Source organism: Panthera uncia (genome assembly GCF_023721935.1).
Source record: "Panthera uncia isolate 11264 chromosome A1 unlocalized genomic scaffold, Puncia_PCG_1.0 HiC_scaffold_17, whole genome shotgun sequence".
In the NCBI taxonomy this organism is placed as follows: domain Eukaryota; kingdom Metazoa; phylum Chordata; class Mammalia; order Carnivora; family Felidae; genus Panthera; species Panthera uncia.
The window spans coordinates 133,009,607-133,030,657 of NW_026057577.1; the positions used below are offsets into that span (position 1 = coordinate 133,009,607).

Here is a 21,051-nt window from a genome sequence, read left to right on the forward strand (position 1 = left end):
AATCCCAGTCAAATCCTCACAGGCTTTTATATAGAAATTTCAAGGTAATTATAAAATTTAAATATAAAATGTAAATGTAGACATATATAGACACACATATGTAGACAAACTGATTTTTGACAAAAGCACAGAGGCAATACAGAGGAGAAAGAATGGACTTTTCAACAAATGGAGCTTGGGAAACTAGATATTCATATGCAAAACAAAGAACTTCAATTCATATCTCACACTATATACAAAACTTGATTCAAGTTGGATCATAGACCTAAGTGTTAGAACTAAGACAATAAACCTTTGAAAAGAAGACATGAGATGAATCTTCTTGATCTTAAGTTAGGCATAGATTTTAAGTTTATTTATTTGAGAGAAAGAGAGAGAAAGAGAATGGGAGAAAGCACAAGCAGGCGAGGGACAGATGAAATATTGAACTAAGGTGAGATCAAGAGTCAGATGCTTAGCTGACTGAGCCACCCAGGTGTCCCCAAAGATTTGTAGATATGGGACCAAAAGCCCAATCAAATAAAGTAAAAAAAAATCATAAATCAAAATAATCAAAATTTAAAACTTTTGGGAGCACCTGGGTGGTTAAGCGTCAGACGTCAGCTCAGGTCATAATTTTGTGGTCTGTGAGTTTGAGCCCCACATCAGGCTCTGTGCTGACAGCTCAGAGCCTGGAGCCTGCTTGGGATTCTGTGTGTCCCTCTCTGCCCCTCCCCTGCTTGCTCTCTGACTCTTTCTCTCAAAAATAAATTAAAAAATCATTAAAAAAATTAAAACTTTTGCTTTTAAAAATTTTATTTAATCTTGTCATCATTTGAAATGGTTTATCAAATATTTAATTCATGTAAAATATATTTTTAACATATTTTAATTATTTTAAATCAGTATTAAATAATACATTGTACTATAGACCCTACAGGAAACTTATTAAATAATAGAAACCAGAAAAATGATGAAAAAAAAATTCCATGCGTATGTAGAGCTCCAATTATTTACTAGCAATTTTCACAGTTATCATCTCCACCTGCTTATTCCCCAAAATATTGATGCTTAAACTTTTAAAATTATAGATAGTTATAATTGCATTGAAAGTGATCGCCAATATATCTTATAGTTGCTGGAATATATTTTTAAAATGAAAAAAAGAGATGAAATGAGAATGTTGCTTCAGTAAGTGTTAAAGCTTTCACAGAAAGTAGATACAGTAAATTATACACACTGCCCTCTAATTTTTAGGAACAGTGAAAGTTTCTGGAAATATTATCTATCGTGCCCTGTTACATAAAAAGACAAACATTGGTTTGGTACATGTTCCTATTACTTAGAATCCAATCAGTTTAAATTTCTGTAATGTCAGTGCTTTGTAAGGTAAAATCATTGTATGTATCAGATAATTTCTATACTCCAAGTATAGCAATACATGATTTTTTAATACAGTTTACATCTGTCATTTTGAATGCTTCACATGCTGTAGAGAACTCCACTGTCATTTAATACACTCAAGGGAATACTGCTTCACCATTAATCTTATTTGTAAAACATGTTTGCATTAACTTTTAAATCTTCTTAATAAAAGAAAACCGAAAAGAATAAGCAGATTGCTAACAGATTATTGTGGATGAAAGCATAAATGTCAGTGTCAATGCTGCAGGACTTAGAATGCTTGCCATATTAGAGAAAAGGAACTCAATCCTTCGGTACCAAAACTACTTTTTTATAAGAAATGTTTTATCCTATTCTGAAGTAAAATCCTTACCTAACAGGAAACAAACAAAGAACAATCTATAGAGAAGATTTTAAAATAAAAACAAGATTGTGAAGATTAACAGTAATATAAACAAAGAATAAAATAAAGTAATCATGATTTCAAAAATGTATTTCCATACATAAGTGTTGGAGCATAACTACATAGAAAAAGGAATGGTACTCAGATTTTTTAATCAACTTACAATATATTCATTTATTCAATTAAAATGTTTATTGATCATCTGCTGTAAGAGTCTGTTATACAGTAGCAAAACAACCCATGGGATTACAGCAGGGAGACAGAATGCATCCCGAATAAAATAAAGCACTTATAGTATATGGGTATATATGGAATGTTAGGGGAGGATTCAAGAAAGACCTGAAGGAGGCAAGAAGTCTAACCAAGTGGACCTCTATGTGGAAAAACATTACAGATAGAAGGAAAAAGTAGAAAGTTCTAGTTTAGGAGAGGAGAATATGAAGTGTATTGCAAGGTGAAAGAAGAAGGACACTTTGGCTGGAAAGGAGTCAGTTTTAGGAGGTGACACGGGGGATTGGGGTAAAATATGAGGTCAGAGAAGTGACCAGTAGTCATGAAATCAAGTACAGAATTGTAGGTTTTTGTAAGGCATTGGGTTTTAATTAAAGTGAGAGGAGACTTCATGTGAGTTTTTTGTTCAGATAAGTGACATAATCTGATTTATATTTAATAGGGTTACCTGGGTTGAGGAAGCAAGCAGAGGGAGGGAGGTGGAGAGCAGCCTGGAATCTATGGCCCTCCCTAGTCAGGCTGGGGCAGTGTGGAGTTCTAGTCTCAGAACTTTTCTAGTGGGAGTACAGCTGACAATGTCATTCACTCCCTCTACACAGTAGTATGAATTATATTACAAATGGATCTACTTTAGTAGTGATTTTTTTCTACTTTAAGAGGGAAGAGAGAACTTTTCAGCCAAAGGCACTTCAAGTGTTTTATTTGTTCTTATATTGCTTTTACCTTTGAGCAGAATTAAATTGGAAGAAACTGCTGCTGTTTAAAAACATTCAAATATCATTGCATCGCACAACAGATGCATGTTTTCTGTAGCTTTAATTAAATCAATATTTTGTTTTCAGTTTTTTAATTTATGTTGTTACTCTGAAAAAATTGATGTGCAAAATTAACTTCATCCCTACTCCATATAGGGATCATAATTCCTGAAAACTGTTATAATCACAAAAGAAAAAAGAAACAAAGCTTAATATGTCTCTTCCTTAAAATTTGTCTGAAAGACATTATTTACCATGATCTTTTCATAAATTGCTGACATGTTACTAGACAAGCAATATCTTCCAAAAGTAATCATTATTTTATAAAACAGCAGGAAAGTAGGTATTTTGTTTGCTACTAATCTTTATCAATTTCATATTTAAGGTAACAGGTAACATTCATAATGTTTTCAACTGACTTTTTTTGTTTGTTTTTTTGTTTGAAGCTTTTGGAAACATGTCCAAAACATTGATGAGATGTTGGAAACCAGTTGAAACACAGTAAAATTCAACTCAATAAAATAGGACTGCTTTCTCTTCATCCACGTTGGAAATTTTCAAGAAGTGAACTATGACAATATACCAATTTTTGCTACTATTTCTACTCTGGGTATGCCTGCCACATTTCTGTTCTCCAGAGATAATGTTCAGAAGGACTCCTGTACCCCAGCAAAGAATTTTAGGTGCACGTGTACCTAGGAGTGATGGCAAAATTCTGCATCGTCAAAAACGTGGGTGGATGTGGAATCAATTTTTCTTACTGGAGGAATACACAGGATCTGATTACCAATACGTGGGCAAGGTAAGTTTGCACTGAAATGGCAAATATTTACATTCTTTCTTTACATGTCTTAGGAAAATTTGAAGGTTATCAAGATCATCATTCTTATAAATTTTATTCTCTAAATATCCATAAAGCAATTTTTGTTTATGGAATAGAAATTATAATTTGAAAAACCACAGAATAAATAAATACAGCATGGTAAAGGTAGAAATTCACTTGATAGAATTAATTCTGTCCATTTCCTCATGGATTAAAGAAGTACTAAAATTACGCTTTTAGAATTTGTAGTCAGAAATCAATGATAGTGAGAAAACTATACGTCAATCTGGCTACTTGAAATGACTAGATAGATAGATAGATAGATACATATGCAATGGTTCCCATCGCTCTTGATTTTCGCAGGGAGGAAAAGACATTTAAAAGTAGTTTAATATTCTATAGACTGAGAAAGCAAATGTCATTAAAAATATGACCTAAGGCCAAAAAAATAGCTTTTTTATAAGAAAACTTATTTCAGGTATGAGTGTTATTTACTTTTCTTAAGTCTCACTGTGGGCACATTTATATAAAGGAAAAATACATAGAAGACAAGCAGGTAGAAGTGGTTTACTTATTGCGATATGTGGACAGAGACAAGTTTCTACTCTATTCACTTATAAAAGTGAGGAAAATTAGTTGTGGTTGGGAGTCGAATGAAAAGTAACAATGAATGCTTGTGTGAACTATCTTCTATTCATTTTGAGTGTTCTTTTTTTGGCACTATCTGAATGTAGTAGAAGTTAGTGTCTTAAGAAAGGTTTTGTGTTAATAGGCATGGTTATTATTTTTATGGACAGTATAAAAATATATCAAAGAAGAAAGGGAAACACTAGCAAGATAAAAGTAAATATAATCACATGTTAATACATCCTATGTTAACACTATAAAGTTATGATAGATACATTACCGTGATGGAGAATTTTGCGTTAACCTAAACTTTAATAGCTTCATCCAAACAATTAAAATGCACTAATAATTTTTAATCCTCTAAGAAAAACTATTTTTAAAAGTTATGTAAAGTATTTTTTTCATTGATTTTAAAACACTTTGATATGTTTTTTCATGTTCCAATTATTTCAGTCATCTTTAAATGTCTGGCAATATGGCATAGATGACATTAAAGGTTAAATGTTATATCAATTATAAGGAGAAGGAAAAGTGGCAGCAATCTGAGCAATATTACCAGAAAGCACACAGTAGCAGACTTATCACAGGTCACATCTGATTGGGTGTCCAAGATCAGTGGGTTAAGGTACATTTTATGGTTGTCGTGATAGGCAACTTTTAGTTAATGAAAGCAACCACATGAAAATATAATAACAGAAATCTACACCAAAGAAACTATACAGTAAATAATTTTCTTTGGTTCTTCCTGAACAAAGAGCTTATTTGGGTTATTCGCCTGTATTTCATTGATTGAATTGACCTGAGTTGCACTGGATTGAATTCCCAGAATCATCTGGTCCTGCTCGGTTCTTTGGGGTGGGGTGGGGGGGGGAACTAGTCTAGAATTTAAATCCCTATGGGTAATTAAAACTGGTAATACTTGTATATGCATCTTGATATACAAACCAAATTTTATTCTTATTTACTCTGCTTGAAAAAGGCAAGTCAGAAAACTCTTTAATAAGAACAAACATAAGGAATTTATGGGATGTGTCCACTAGTTCCTTTCTATATAATATGTGCTGAATTACTAGATCAACAGAAATTTATTATATTCTGTAGCAATAAGCTTACTTCTAATGCCCAGAGTATCTATTTTTTGGTTTATATTTCAGGACCACTTTGTAGTTTGAATCATTTATTCATGTCATGACCTGTGAAATAGCTATTTAAACATTTTCCTTTTCTATAGTATAGTACTTGCATTAATTACTTATTATTTATATTGCATTAATTACTTATACAATTAAAAACCTTATTTAGATATAAACAGATTTGCAGATGTCAAAAAGGCAATGTGCAATATAGAATATTTTAATAAACATATACTACGATGGATATAAAACATTTTAAATTCCCTAAATATTCTTTCTAAAAGTACTTACAGTAAATCTAATACATATTTATCCTTTCTTTCAGAAATTTCACTTCCAGTTTTTACTACCTTTAAAGTAGGAATGTAACATTGATGCTTAATGATGTATCTAGGTTGGTTTAGATATATTAGTAATACATGTTCTAATTACTTGACATATGGAAGATAATGATAGACACCCCATTGTAGTGGGAAATATTTGAGAAGCTCAGAATAAGAAAATGGAGAGAATTACACTGATAGGGTGAGGACAAGACTGAAAGCACATGCATGAAGAGGGAATCTTTTTTTTTTTTTTTTTAATACCAAACAATTTGCCAACCAAATCCTATAAAGAATAGATTGGTATATAATTTCTCAGATAAAAGCCCATTACTGATTAAGGGAAACAGAGGGAAAAACCTATTGCTTATCATTGGGTAAAAGCTGAGGGAAGCTTAGGAAAATCATATAATTGTGGAGCCTCTGTTAGCTCAGTGGGTTAAGCAACAGGCTCTTGGTTTTGGCTCAGGTCATGATCTCATGGTTTGTGGGTTCCAGCCCTGTGTCCGGCTGTGCATTGACAGTGTGGAACCTGCTTGAGATTCTCTACTCCCTCTCTCTCTGCCCCTCCTCACTCCCACACTCTGTCTCCCTCTCAAAAATAAATAAATAAATAAATAAATGCACTTAAAAAAGAAGGAAAAGCATGTAATCAATGATCAGAAGACTTAGGATATAACCTTGTTTCTACTATTATTTTTCTCATAGTGGTTAAATCAACCTACTTCTCTTAGCCTTCATTCCTTCACGTATGAAATCAAACTATGATTATGTGAATGGTTTAATTTATATATTCATGTTATGTAATTATATATGTTAGTTTTATCCACATTAATTTTAATATATTCATCTTACTATATATTCATTTTTAATTTAATAATATTTTGCATTATAAAGTATATGAGAATTTTAAAATCCATTTAGAAAAAAAGAAGAAATAAACAGAGAGAAAGAAAGAGAAAAAGAGATCAGTCGTCAAATTGTCATTGCCATGACTGTTATTAAGAAACCAAGCCAAGAGGCACTCGGGTGGCTCAGTTGCTTGAGCGTCTGACTCTAGATTTCGGCTCAGGTCATGATCCCAGAGTCGTGGGATTCAGCCCTGCATCAGTCTCCATACTGAGTTTGCTTAATATTCTCTCTCTCTCTCTCTCTCTCTCTCTCTCTCTCCCCACCCCTTCCCACCCCCGTCCTGGCTCTTTCTCTCTAAAATTAAACAAACAAACAAGAAACAACGAAGCCAGCCAATAATGAACTCACTCAAAGCATTTCTTTGTTCAGCTCTTGAGGATCAAAACACATTTTCCTCTAACCATTCAATCAAATACATCCTGAACCAAAATATAATTGTCGTTAAGTTATTTTTTTTTCTTTTCAGTGAGATAATAACAAAATTTGCCTTTAAGAAGTTTCCTTTATAGGATAACACCATGTCACCTCGCTTTAACTTCCATAGCAAGGGGTTTAAATTTGAACTTCAAGTAATCTACTTTTGTACTATGTTGCTTTCATTTTGCATCTTTCTATAGACATATTACATTTTTCCAATTTAAGATTTGAGAATCATTATAACTATAAACTATTTTTATTTAAGTATAACTTTTAATCACGGTTTCTTATTGCCTGATTCAATCACCCTGGACAAATAATTTCAAATATCTAGGTTCCAAATATTCAAACAATATACATAATGACATTAAACTAGATACTCTTATCTATACTACACTGTCTATTAATTAACATGAATTTAAACTATAAAAAACCTAGATACTCTTGAATTTACTTTAAGCTGTAACAGATAAACAGTGGTCAAAGAAATACTAATTTTATTTACTACAAAAATTTTGTATTCACTTTATATAATAATTACTCTCAAGTGGGGAAGAGCATGTTAAAATTAGACTTTTAATAAAAACCAGATACTGAGAAAAACCCCTAACACCCCCAAAAATTAATAACATATTTGGGTAATAATAACCTGATTTTGAGTGAGCATAGTAAGACAATTCACTCCAGGAAGTGAAAATATAATAATACTTTAAAAATAATTAGGGTAACTGTCTACATTTTTTGGTACAATAAAACCATCAGGTGGTGGCAGTAAAGGGGCTGCTACTGGGATCTAGTTGGCAGAATCCAAGTTTACTGCTAAACCCCGCAATGCATAGAACAGACCTCCATAAAATTTTCTAGTTCCAAACATCAAGTGTGCTAAGATCAAGAAATACTGTCCTAGTTTGCCAGTTTTTTTTACATTTTCCTAAATAGCTCAATCTTTATTTTAGTTCTTTCTGGGTTCTTTCTTCTGAACCTGCTCCCATTTGTAATTTTATTTCTTCCTTCCAGAGTTGCCATTAGTATTCACTTTCTGAAACGGACTTCTCTTAAGATCTCCTCTCCTTCATGTCCTATCTAATCTTGAAGTCATGCATTTGGTTCCCGCCTCTTAATCATCCTTTTCTGTAGACTTATGGGCTCCACAAACCCCCTAAAAATGAAGTATGCATTCATTCTTTCAGTAAATATCTAGAAGACCCACTACTCAGATATTAATTACTCCTATTAAGTATATAGTAGAGAAAATATAATTTCTCTGCTCACGAAGTATCTGCCTTTAAGAGAAGGAGAAAATAATAATTAAAGCTAACAGGAAGTTATGGGACTCTTTTAATCTCTGATAGAGCACAGAACCCGAAAGCCACCAACAAAAAAATAAGTACCAACTATCCCCCTGTTCTATTTCTGCAGTAATTTTAAGTAAAGTGGAAATGAAATTTTGGGATTTGCATCACATAAATCAATGTTATTAAAAGTCAAGATTGGAGAGCCAAGGTATATGCTTTTATTTTTTACTTATCTGTATTTCTTTGGAGCTCTTTTGATGTACAATGCCTCATAAAAAGTGATCACTGTAAATTTCTAGAAGAAAGATCTTCCAAAAACTGAAAAAAACATGATCCATGAAAGAATAACCTAACCTTAAACAAAATGCCAGAAATACCAACTGTGCCCACCATATTAGACCAGGTTCCTTTCACCCTTAATAATGTAGGTACAATCAAGTCAAACCTGTTAACAGGGGAGAAAGAGTAGTTCTAGGATAGAGAACTATGTATCTATCTATCTAGGATAGAGAACTAGGATAGAGAGAGGAAGCTTCCCTGACCTCCCCACTGCAGTCTTCCAGGGGTGAGCAGATCTGAGTCGAGCACGTGGAGAAAATGCTACATAAGAGTTCAGAAATTGCAAACATTTTAATGGATGTTAAATATTATCTTCAGAGAGTTGGATATTTTAACGACTGTAATAATACTGTTCTTGACACTAAAAATTCCATGTGAATATTTCTTAAAAACAATCCAAATATGACCAAAAAAGACCTACATTAAACAAACAAACAAATGACAACAACAGAAAACCCTTTAACTGTTTAATATATAGAGATCTGATTTTAGTGGGCGGGGGCAGGCAGAGTGTTGGTATATGGTTATTTTCTATTTGAACCCTATTAATTGCAGCCACTAAAAGAATGAGGCATGAAACAAATAACACAGTAGACAATTTTAGATAGAAAAAGTCCTAGAAGAAAGTAAATGAGGATGATGTGACAGATATTGGCAGAGACTCCTTTAGATTAGGTGGTTCTAGACCTTCCTGATGAGGGGACATTTGGACTTTTGGATGGATCAGGACATTATTTATCTGATATGCAAAGATCACAAAATAAGACAAATCTGAATTAGAGTGCTTAAGATCTTCTTATACTAATCTTCAAGCAGGAGGTAATAAAAGCATTTTTAAATAGAAGCCTGGCCTGCGGAACATTGATAGTGTTTTCCAGGCAGACCACCTCTTGGTTTTTAATTCTCAAAATGCATACAATATTTATATCTTTCAGTACAATGATATTTCAGCCAGAAGTTATATAGGGAAAATATGCTTGCATCCTCAAAGCTCACTATATTTTAACAAAGCAATATTTAGGAAGGTAGTTGAGTTGCATTCCAGATGCATTTGCATTGAGGATGAAACTTCAAAACCAGGCATAGATGATTTGAAGATATCAAAGGCTGTCAAAAAGAATGTGTATCCAAGTTTTATAACAGAGAGAAGCCATACTAATTCATATTAACCTCAGGTGATCAGGTAACACGGATTTAAGCATTTTATATATTAACATTATAGCACGTTATTCATATTATACAGATTTTACTGTACTTTGGTTACTAAATTTTAGAATTGGTTTTGAGCTTAGATGTAATGTGTGAGCATTATATTTTTTCTCATTTAAAATATTAGGAAATAGGGCCCCTTTTAGCATTTTCAAGTAAAACATCAAATGGTAAATGTTGCATGTTAAAAATAAATGACATTTATTTACAAGATACATGGAATTAAGTATGGAATGCTCATATATAAATAACAACCACAATCATCTTTTTACTTACAAGTTTTACTGGTAGTAGTGATAACATGTTTTCTATAGTCTTCCATGAAGTTATTTGCATAACATGCTACCAAATATCAAGATTATTCATATAGGGGCGCCTGGGTGGCTCAGTTGGTTAAGCGTCCGACTTCGGCTCAGGTCATGATCTCACAGTTCAAGGGTCTGAGCCCCACATCGGGCTCTGTGCTGACAGCTCAGAGCCTGGAGCCTGCTTCAAATTCTGTGTTTCCCTCTCTCTCTGCTCCTTTCCTGCTCACACTGTCTCTCTCTCAAAAATAAACATTAAAAAAATTTAAAAAATTAAAAAATATTATTCATAAATACGTGTGACAACTTCATTTTATAACCTTCATGAAACAACTCACACACACACACACACACACACACACACACACACCCCACCTAAACATATTTACCACACTCCACTGCCGATATTGTCCTTAAAGGATTTATGGAAAGTCTACCCTTTCATTCTCCCATTTTTTTCCCCTTGAGTTACTATCCCAGAGAGGCTGTGAATGTTGTCATCTTTTCTTTCCTACCACAGCCTGACTTTTGTATATTCCTGTTTCATGTTTACTAATTTATTAGCCCTTCCCCACAGAAACCTCTTCTCTTTTCCTGTTTCTTCAGTTAGCCACATAGCACCTCTTAAAATCTACCTCCCTATGTCACATCCCTTGAAGTTACTTTTATTGGAATATATTTTAGAAAAAAGATAATTATGGGTTTATTTTCTAAAGGTTTTTTTTCTGTGATTTTAGGCCAATGAATTCACAAAGACTAGTAATAGTTGGAAGTAGATAGAAGGGCATTCAAAATAATAATAGACTGATGACAATAAAAAATGATTAAAATTTTTTTTTCTGTGCCAAATACGTTTTGGAAAACTTATTATCTCAAAATATTTAAATTCAAATAAAAATTTAAAACTATAATTTAACCCATCATTTTTTCAAATATAAACTTTTAAGAAACATGATTACTTTATAATGAAGATTATGTGAAAATTGAGTAGATTTTTAACAAAAACTCGGGAGAAATCTCTGTAGATGAAAAATGTATTAAATCTCACATAAATTTGCTCAGCAGAAAGTATCCCAGCGTAATTTATCAGTAACAGGTGCATGTGTAATGGTCATGAAGCATGGGAAATTATTATTATTGTATTATGAATTTCTACCAAAGCCCTCTCATTTTCTTTCTTGGAGACAATACATAATTATATATTCAATTAAATTCTGTCCCCATTGTACTGAAGAATAATGTTCTCTTCAGGAAAGAAAATGAAAAAGTGGGATGTATGTTATTGTGTTTGCTCACCAATGTTTCACACTTGGTATATGTTCATATATTCAGATTCTCAGTTACCTTTTATGAAAGCATGAAAAGGAGTGAATACTTTAATAAATGTTCTGAAGTGAGTTCCTAAATATTCATAGTTAAATTTCTACATTTTTTAGTAAACAATATTATTTAACCTTAATATTTTATTAATATTATTATTACTATTGCCATTATTATTATTGCGATGCTAATTGGGTAACTGTTCCATGGCTTTTCATAATTGCAACTAAAAGCAAAAATAAATAACAGTATGAACATGTAAGTTTCTATATAGATGGGCTAAATTTAGAGAAGGGAGCAGTAATTTTGTTGGAATATAGTTCTCACCTTTGGTTCTCTCCTTAGAACCCTAATCCACAATAGGCAAAGGGCATTTTATGTAAATTTCAGATTCCCTCTTTCAGTAAAATTCTTTCACTTCTTTAACTTCACATTTAAAACTACACTGTATGTGTTTATGGATTACATAAAACTATTAAATTTAGAATTTTAAATTCAGATGTTAACTCTCAGTCCAGTACTAAAATTATTTTATGAAGTATGAAATTTTACAAAGTAAGAGCATATACTATTATAGACCTTTTTCTAAAGGAATATTTCCTATTTTGGTGGCTGTTTAGCTTAAATTCCATCAGTGAACTTCTCAGTTCAGTATTATGTCTTCCAAATACCCAAAAACACTCCAAGACCACTGAGTTTTGCAATTTTCCTTGACACCAATTTCGCCACAAACCTACATCAAATCTAGCAACAAATTTAGTTTGTACATATGTGTTCGACTATTCTGAGTCTAGCAGAACAGAAGGATAGAGTTGTGAATCATGAACAGACCCAGTTTCTGCATCCTTGATGTCTGAGTTTCTGAAGGGAAACAATAAATAGATAAAGCAAATATCAAGGACATGACTTTTGATTAAAAATCAAATAGCATACAGGTAGAGGCAGAGAACATCCAAGGAGAAGCGGGGTGGTGGGGTGGCGGGGAAGAAGGGCAAGATTAGGATTATTATAGAAGACAAGGGAGGGAAAAAAAACTGCAAAGAATAAGTGACTAATTTTGTTGCGTCATGCAAACTCAATCAAAAGACAGGCGTGACAATTTAAAAATCAGTGTGGGCCAAGGAGAGAGTTACTGTAATCATCTGAGGCAAATGGGAGTCAGTTAGTTTTGTGTTGGACAGTTTCTCATAGGCATATTATCAATTAGACAAAATAAGTGGAGAATGAGAGATATTTTGAACTGATGAAGAGCTAGTGATAGGATATTATGATGTGGCAAAAGAGGATGTGAATGTGCAAAAACAGATGAGCTCTCTTTCCTTATTAAAAATTAGAATTGAAAATATCTATCAAGGTGACAGTGAGCACCACACATAATCATAATCACTAAACAAAAAGAATACTGCCGTGTAAATCACCAAGAGAAGTAAAACAATTAAAAAAACAACACTTTTCTTGCCGCTAATATTTACACACTTCTGAAAGCAAAAAAAAAATTGATGTAAATATTATTACACATGGTTTTATGTGAGAATTAAATAAGATATAGTTTATAATAATCTGAAACACACTGATATATCCTGATAATGATAACTGTAAAATTTGATTTATTTATTATTACTTAATATTACTGTAACCTCATAAGATATTTTTATTATTATCTCTCATTTATAATTAAGAAAAATATGTCCTTATTGTCTACATAAGTGTTCTAAGGGCACAAATCAAGTAACTTGTAGAGCTGGAGTTCTAACCCAGAAGAGATGACTCCAGGGTATATAATAGCCAACATTACACCTCATTACACCATTATTAATAATGATATTCTTGTTGTTGTTAATATTCTGTATGTTACCTCACTAAAACAATTATATTCTTATTTAAGAAGTATAATGATAGGGGCGCCTGGGTGGCTCAGTCGGTTGAGCGTCCGACTTCATCTCAAGTCAGGATCTCGCAGTTGACGAGTTCGAGCGCCATGTCAGGCTCTGTGCTGGCAGCTCAGAGCCTGGAGCCTGCTTCAGATTCTGTGTCTCCCTCTCTTTCTGCCCCTCCCTCCCTTGCTCATGCTCTGTCTCTGTCTCAAAAATAAATAAACATTAAAAAAATATAATGATAAGTATATTAACTGTCTTTTCAGAATGATATCAGTAGAAAACTAAAACTGCATGGGTAACAGGGATATTTCTATTACATCATAGAGGTGTCAAACTTATTTTGTTATGTGTTTATTATTTAATTTATATATGGAATTGATAATGCATTTACTTTGTATAAAATTTGAAGGGCAAAACAGAGTATGCAGTTAAAACTAAGACTCCCACCATGATCCTCAGGCCTTCCTAGTTCTCTTCCTAAGAAATAATTGCATTTACCAGGTGGTTTTTGGCAGTGGGTATATATTTCAAGAGACATTATGGAACTATATAACCACACATGTACGATTTGCTTTTACATAAATAGCGATGTACTTTATGCAATCTTATATAATGTCATTTTTTAACTTAAAAATATAATTTGAGAACTCTCAGTTTCAGTAAATAAGGATTTATTTAAAAATTTAGTTTCTGTATAGTTTCCTGTGGATATATCATAATTTGTTTATCATTTTCCTTTTGCAAGCAGTTATTAAAAATAATTTAATAATAACATGAACTGTTATTTCACACACTGCTGGCATATCTTCAGGAATAAGATGAAAGGTGGAGATGCTGAAGCAGTCTTGAGCGATTTTATACTTTAATTAGTATTGCTAAATGGTACATCAATGGTGGATGAGAGTGCTTCTTCACCATTTTATCATATCTCTATATCATCATCATCTTTTAATTCTCCCAGTCTTATGAATGAAAACATATTTCTGTTATTTTAAGTGATGATAAGCATTTCTTCATGTGCTTATTAAAGTGTTTTCCATTTCTTTAAATGAGTGTTTATATCCTTTACCAATTTTTATACTGGCAAGATAGGTTTTTTTACCCTTAACTTCCTATTAACTGACCTTTAAGTTTTTTTTTTTCAAATGTAATTCATACTGAAAGTTGAATAAAACATGTATATACACTTTAATGAATAAATATAAATCAATGGAAATGGAAAATTGCTAGCCTTATGAAACTTTCTCTGTGGGTATGTTAACAACATTTCTCCTTTATGAAGGTGTCGATAGGCTTCATGTTGTGTTAATAATGCCTTGCTTTTCTTTATAATTTGAACTTGTATGTAGCCCTTGCTAAACAAGATACTATAGTTTTTTTAATGTTTCTGAAATCAGGTATAATTATAGTTCATATATTATTTTGTGTCTTTTTTCCTTTGTTCAAATAGGTTTATAAAATTAACCCATTTTGTAAAGGATTTCTTTATATGAAGGTGTTTGGATTTAGTGAGATAATATTAATAATGAATATACAATAGTGTCCCTTCCCCTAGCTTTGGCTATTATTAATAATGCCCTTATGAACATCTAAATATGCATTCTGATACGTATGTATACTGAATAAGTTTAGAGTATATAATTAGGAGTAAAACTGCTGATATATATAGTGTGTGCCTAGCTTTAATTTTTCCAGAGAGTTCCATATTAGTTTCCTAAATGTTAACCAATACATATTCTCACTAGCAGTATATGAGAGTTCTGTTACTTTGGATACCCAACTTTGTTATTTAACACCCCCAACCCCCAGTCTGGTATTTTATTTAGCTTTATCCTAATTAGCAGTGAGCTTTCATTTTTGTGAAAACATTTTTCGAGTATTTTACCAATTGTTTCTTTAGGTCATCTTTTTTTTTTTTTTTTCCTATTGATTGCTTCATCTCCAAATCCATAATAGTTATGGAGCAGGCACCTGTTATTTCACTAGTTCACATAACTTAACAACATATCCTATGTCATGAAGCTCATGTTTTTAGTAGGAAATTCAGGAAATTAAAAAGAAACATAATAAATATATTACTATTACAATATTTCAGAAGATGAGGAGAGCTATTAGAAAAGAAGAGATGGGGTGCCTGGGGTGCTCAGTCAGTTGAGTGTCCAACTCTTGATTTTTGGCTCAGGGCATGATCCCAGGGTCGTGGAACTAAGCCCCCAGTCAGGCTCTGTGCTAAGTGTAGAGCCTGCTTAAGATTCTCTCTCTCCTTCTGCCCCTCTCCTCCACTCTCTCTCTCACACTCTCAAAAAAAAAAAAAAAAAAAGGAAAAACAAGGGGTGGAATATTGGGAAATGAGACATAGTGGGTGGTGGTGGTCAGATATTTCCTCATTGATAAGGTGGTTTTTGAGCAAAGGATTTGGAAGAAGTTAAAGAGGTAACTAAGCAGCTATCAGTGGAATATATATATATATATATATACTATATATATATATATATAGTATATATTTATATACTGAATATATATATTGAATATATATACTGAATATATATATATATATATATATATATATATATATATATATATATACTGAAAACTCTCCAAATCAGGAAGTTCCTTGGAATATTCCAAGAAGAGCAAGGAAGTGAGTGTGGAAAAAAGGAATCAATAAACAGGTGGTAGAAGAGGAGGTCTGAGAGGTAACGGGATGCCCAGATCTCATAGAGAATAGTAGGCAGAATAGTGGCCCTCAAAGATATCCGCATCCTAATTCTCAGAATTTGTGGCTGAGTTGGTTAGGCACCAACTTCGGCTCAGGTCATGATCTCACCGCTGTGGGTTCGGGCCCCCAGTTGGGCTCTGTGCTGACATTTCAGAGCCTGCAGCCTGCTTCTGATTCTGTGTCTCCTGCTCTCTCTGCCCCTGCCCTGCTTGTACTCTGTCTCTCTCTCAAAGATGGATGGACATGAAAAAAAAAATTAAGTTTATTTATTTATTTTGAGAGAGAGAGACAGAGCATGTGAGCAGGGGAGGGGCAGAGGGAGAGAGAGAGAAAACCAATCAGGCTCTGCACTGTCAGTCACTGCCAGTGCAGAGCCTGATGTGGGACTCGAAACCACCCACCGAAAAACTGAAAGGTCATGAACTGAGCCTAACTCAACACCCTGACGGTTACCAACTGAACCACCCAGGCGCCCCAATGAATATGTTATTTTAAATAGTAAAACAAGACTGTGAAGCTGTAATGAAATAAAGGACCCTGAAATTGGAAGATTAGCCTGCTTTATTCAGGTGATCCCAATGTACCCACGTGGGACAGATGCAAGAGGGCCCAAGTCAGTAAAGGGACATAACAGTGGAACTAGGGATTAGGATGATAAACTGTGAAGTGGAGGGAAGGGATGCAAGCCAATGAATGCAAACAGCCTCTGGAATCTGGAAACTGTGAGGACGTCCCTGAAGCCTCCAGTAAGAGAGGAGCACTGCTGACACCTGGATTTTATTCTGACTTCCAGAACTATAGAAAAATTAATTTGCAGTGTTTTGAGCCACTGGGTTTGTGGTAATTTGTTGCAGCAGCAATAGGGAACAGTATGTAGACAGGACCTCTTAAGTAGTCTGACTTGTACTCTGAGCGAAATAAGAGGTTCTGTAGAATTTTGGCATAAGAGTGGCATTACATGAATTACGTTTTAAAAATCTCATTCTGGCTTCTGGCTTTAACATCGATACAACATAAATTTCTGCAGTAGTACACATGGAGTGTTGGGGTTGTTGTGTATGACTCAAAAAATTTAGGGGCACCGGAGTGGCTCAGTTAAGCATCCATCTCTAGATTTCAGCTCAGGTCATGATCTCGAGGTTCTTGAGATCCAGCTCTGTGCTGAGAGCGTGGAGCCTGCTTGGAATTCTCTCTCTCCTTCTTTCTCTTCCCCTCCCCCCGCTCAAGGGCACATTCTCCTTCTCCCTCTCTCGCAATAAATAAACATTAAAAAGAAAAAATTGGCCCAAGCAACTGGAAAGATGGATTTGCTTTTATTCGGGACTGTAGGATATCAAGTAATTGAGTGTTCTGAGAGAAGAGGACACAGGGCCGGGTTCAGGGGCAGACGCATATTGAAACATGAGTGAGATAGACGAGGATATGGGGGGAGAGATGAAACACACGATGAATGAAATGGCACATAAACATTCCTTGAACTGCAAGGAACACTAAGAGCCTGGAGTGTCTTAGAATACAGGTAAAGAAAATGTTTGGAGAAGAGTGTGGATTAACTGTGCCGGATGCTGCTGGAAAGTCAAGTATGTTGGGACTTTTGAATACTAACTTTAGTTTCTCAGAGTTTATAGGTGAACTTGATGCTCTGCTTTCAATGATACGGTCATCCAGAATTCTTATTACAGTGATTTAAAAAGGAATGAAGGGAGAGAAATTAGAGAAAGTACATGCCAGAAACTTTAGAGAGTCTTGCTATGGAAGGGAGTAATGTATGCAGCAGTATCTGGCAGAAGAGAATGTTGGTGGGATCAAGGGGAAAAAAAACACACACCTTTTTTTACTTGTCTTTCTGCACTGAAGAAAGCTCTGATGCAATACTGAATAGATGATTTGAGACAGAACATCTTTATTTTGCTCATGATTTTTTTAAAAAGAGTTCAACATTCTGTTATTAATCGTGAAGTTTCTTAGGGTTGTTTTAAAAAATATTTTTTATTATACTAAAAATGGCCTTTTCATCCTAATGTGCTCTGTTTTTAAATCATAAATGAATATGAAGTGTTATCAAATATATTTATGTATCTATGGAACTGTTTATTTTCCCATTGGTATGTTAGTCTAGGGATTGACTTAAATGATTTTTCTTGTTTGAACTAAACTTGTAGAGTTGAAAAAATTCATGTTTGGTAATGATATAATAGCTTTCTATTATTGTATTCCATTTGTTCTTACTTTGTTTAAAATTGTACTGTTATAAAATCATGTGTTTTTATCCAAGATATCACCCTGTGAAATTTCTTTAGGTCTATTCCTATCATATTTAGATATCAAAATTATGATAATCACATAAAATGAAATAGAAAATGTTACCAATTCATATAACCTTAAATAATTTGTGTGTGATTGAATTATTGCTTTCATGACTGTTAGCTAAATTCACTAAAAATTCACTAAAAATACCCTAGGATGCAGCAGTTTTATTGTAAGAAAACTTGGGCTGTTGACTTATTTTCTTTAACAGTCATAAGGATACTCAGATTCTCTTTCCTTCTTAGTTTCTGTAAATTGCATTTTTTGCATCTATTAAATATTTCTTTGAAAGAAATGAAATGATAATGATAATAAAATAAAATAAAATGATAATGCAGAAAGGAGTCCCAAAAAGACTTTTTAAAATACACTATTTTATTTAACATTTATTTTATTTGAGAGTTTCTATTAACTCCACACCCAGTTTTCCTTATTATTAAGATTTTAAATTACTATAATATGTTTGTCACAAATAATGAATGGTATGTATAGATAATTATTTTTTTAATTTTTTTTAATGTTTTTTTTTTTTTTAATTTTGAGAGAGAGAGAGAGAAGAGAGAGAGAGCAGGAGAGGCAGAGAGAGAGGGAAACACAAAATCTAAAGCAGTCTCCAAGGTCTGAACTGTCAGCACAGAGCCCAACATGGGGCTCAAACCCATGAACCGTGAGATCGTGACCCGAGCCGAAGTCAGACACTTAACCCACTGAGCCACCCAGGAGCCCCTATGTTGTTATTAATTACACTCTATACTTCATTAAGATTTCATTGTATCTTTCCTAATGACCATTTTCTCTTCCAGAATCCCAATAGGAGACGATCCTGCATTTAGCTGTCATATATTCTTATGCTCTTCTGACTGTGAAGGTTTCTTGTATTTCTTTTTGTTGATGACCTTGTACTAATCGGATATTTTGTAGAATGTCTGTTACTTGGACTATCCTGATATTTTTCTCAAGTGTAGATTGTGGTTATGGGCTTTGGGGATTTCGAGACCACGGAGGTAAAGTGTCATTCTCAGCATCATGTCACAGCCTGGGCACTTGCTTTCAGTATTACTTATCACTGATGATGTGAATGTTGATTTGAAATCTTCCTAAGATCTCCAGTGTAACATCACTTTCCATATTGTACTCTGGAAATGAGTCACTAAAGCATAGCCCACACTCAAGGGACAAACACTTATGTTCCAAATCCTTGAGACGTAGAATCTACAAAATTATTTGAAATTGTTCTGCGTGAGAAATGTGTCTCTTCTTTCTTGTTGTTTTATGTAATAGTTTATTTATAGTCAGACAGATATGTGGGTATTTATTTTTATGTATTTGATTACAAGCTAATGTTACTTAATTTGTTGCTTGAATTCATTCAGATTTGGCCACTGGGAGCTCTTTCAGATTGGCTCCTGTGCCCTTTGACATACCCCATCATTTTGTTTTTTGAGCACTTTTTTGTTTTCTAGTACCATAAGATATTCCAGGTTAATCTGTATTTTCTGCCCCAGCACTAAAACAAGATACTGTTCAAAGGGGACATTTTTTTTAAATATGAAAACAGTGAGTAGCTTTAATCTTCCAGAGTTTAAGTCAAATAATATCATAATCCCAAAAAAGCACATGGCTCTGACAACAAAAAGAAAAAAAAAATCAATGAATTAAGAGAAATTCTGAAAGGTGAAGGAAACTCTCATGAAAATTACATGTAATACACATCAGGAACAAGTCAGTAATGGAAAAGTCATCCTCACTCTACCTTGTTATTGGAGCTACTGGATAACAACATAGGGAAATTAAATTCAATTATAACTGATATAATTGAAGAAATGGAGACGACAGGTCATCACAAAGAAAAGTGAAAATTGTCCTTAGAAACAAGAGAGATAATATCTTAGAAATGAAGTTGAAAATATAAGTAAAAATATTATTGGCAGATTAATACAAAACAGGTACATGTGAATGATAGCTCTATAATTTGATTGAAACGATCAGAAATCAATATTTTAAACAATATATAATAAATTACAAGTTTTTATATTTTCAACCCAATAATTCCAGTTTGTATAATTTAGAAAGCATTAATTCTACAAAAAAAATTTAAAAAAATGTTTGTAGAAATATATTTGTAAAACAACAAATGGAAAATCCAAACTCCCAGCAACAGGATAATGAATAAGCAATTAAGATTTGTTAAAACAATGTAAAGTTTGCTCGAGTCTTAACAAATATGCAGACAATGAAAGCACATGGAAGTATCTTAAATTAATTCTTAGAAATGTAGCAAAGGACTGCTGTAAATTTTCAGACTGAGAATGAGAATACATTGAGGGTGAAGTTTATCTCTTTGTCTCAGGTCAGTTTGAATAACTATTAAAAATTTACTTGAAAATCGTCTCCTGTTTTCCAATTACCCTTCATTCTGGTGGAGAGACTTTATTGGCAGAAGTTCAAAATGATTAATTTCGCTTCTAAGTTCTATATTGAGGTTTTCTTTTTTTTTTTTTATTTTTTAATATATGAAATTTACTGTCAAATTGGTTTCCATACAACACCCAGTGCTCATCCCAAAAGGTGCCCTCCTCAATACCCATCACCCACCCTGCCCTCCCTCCCACCCCCCATCAACCCTCAATTTGTTCTCAGTTTTTAACAGTCTCTTATGCTTTGGCTCTCTCC

General features: G+C 33.3%; 1 protein-coding gene across 4 annotated transcripts in view; it reads left to right on the forward strand.

Moving 5' to 3' along the window:
* Window positions 1-3,226: 3,226 nt before the first annotated feature.
* Window positions 3,227-21,051, forward strand: part of CDH10 (cadherin 10) — a 139,114-nt gene continuing 121,289 nt past the window's right edge. For all 4 annotated transcript variants that reach the window (XM_049648258.1, XM_049648256.1, XM_049648257.1 and 1 more), the window contains exon 1: window positions 3,227-3,574. In XM_049648258.1, the coding sequence (XP_049504215.1) occupies window positions 3,344-3,574 (231 nt within the window). In that variant the 5' untranslated portion in view covers window positions 3,227-3,343. The remainder of the gene's footprint in view (window positions 3,575-21,051) is intronic.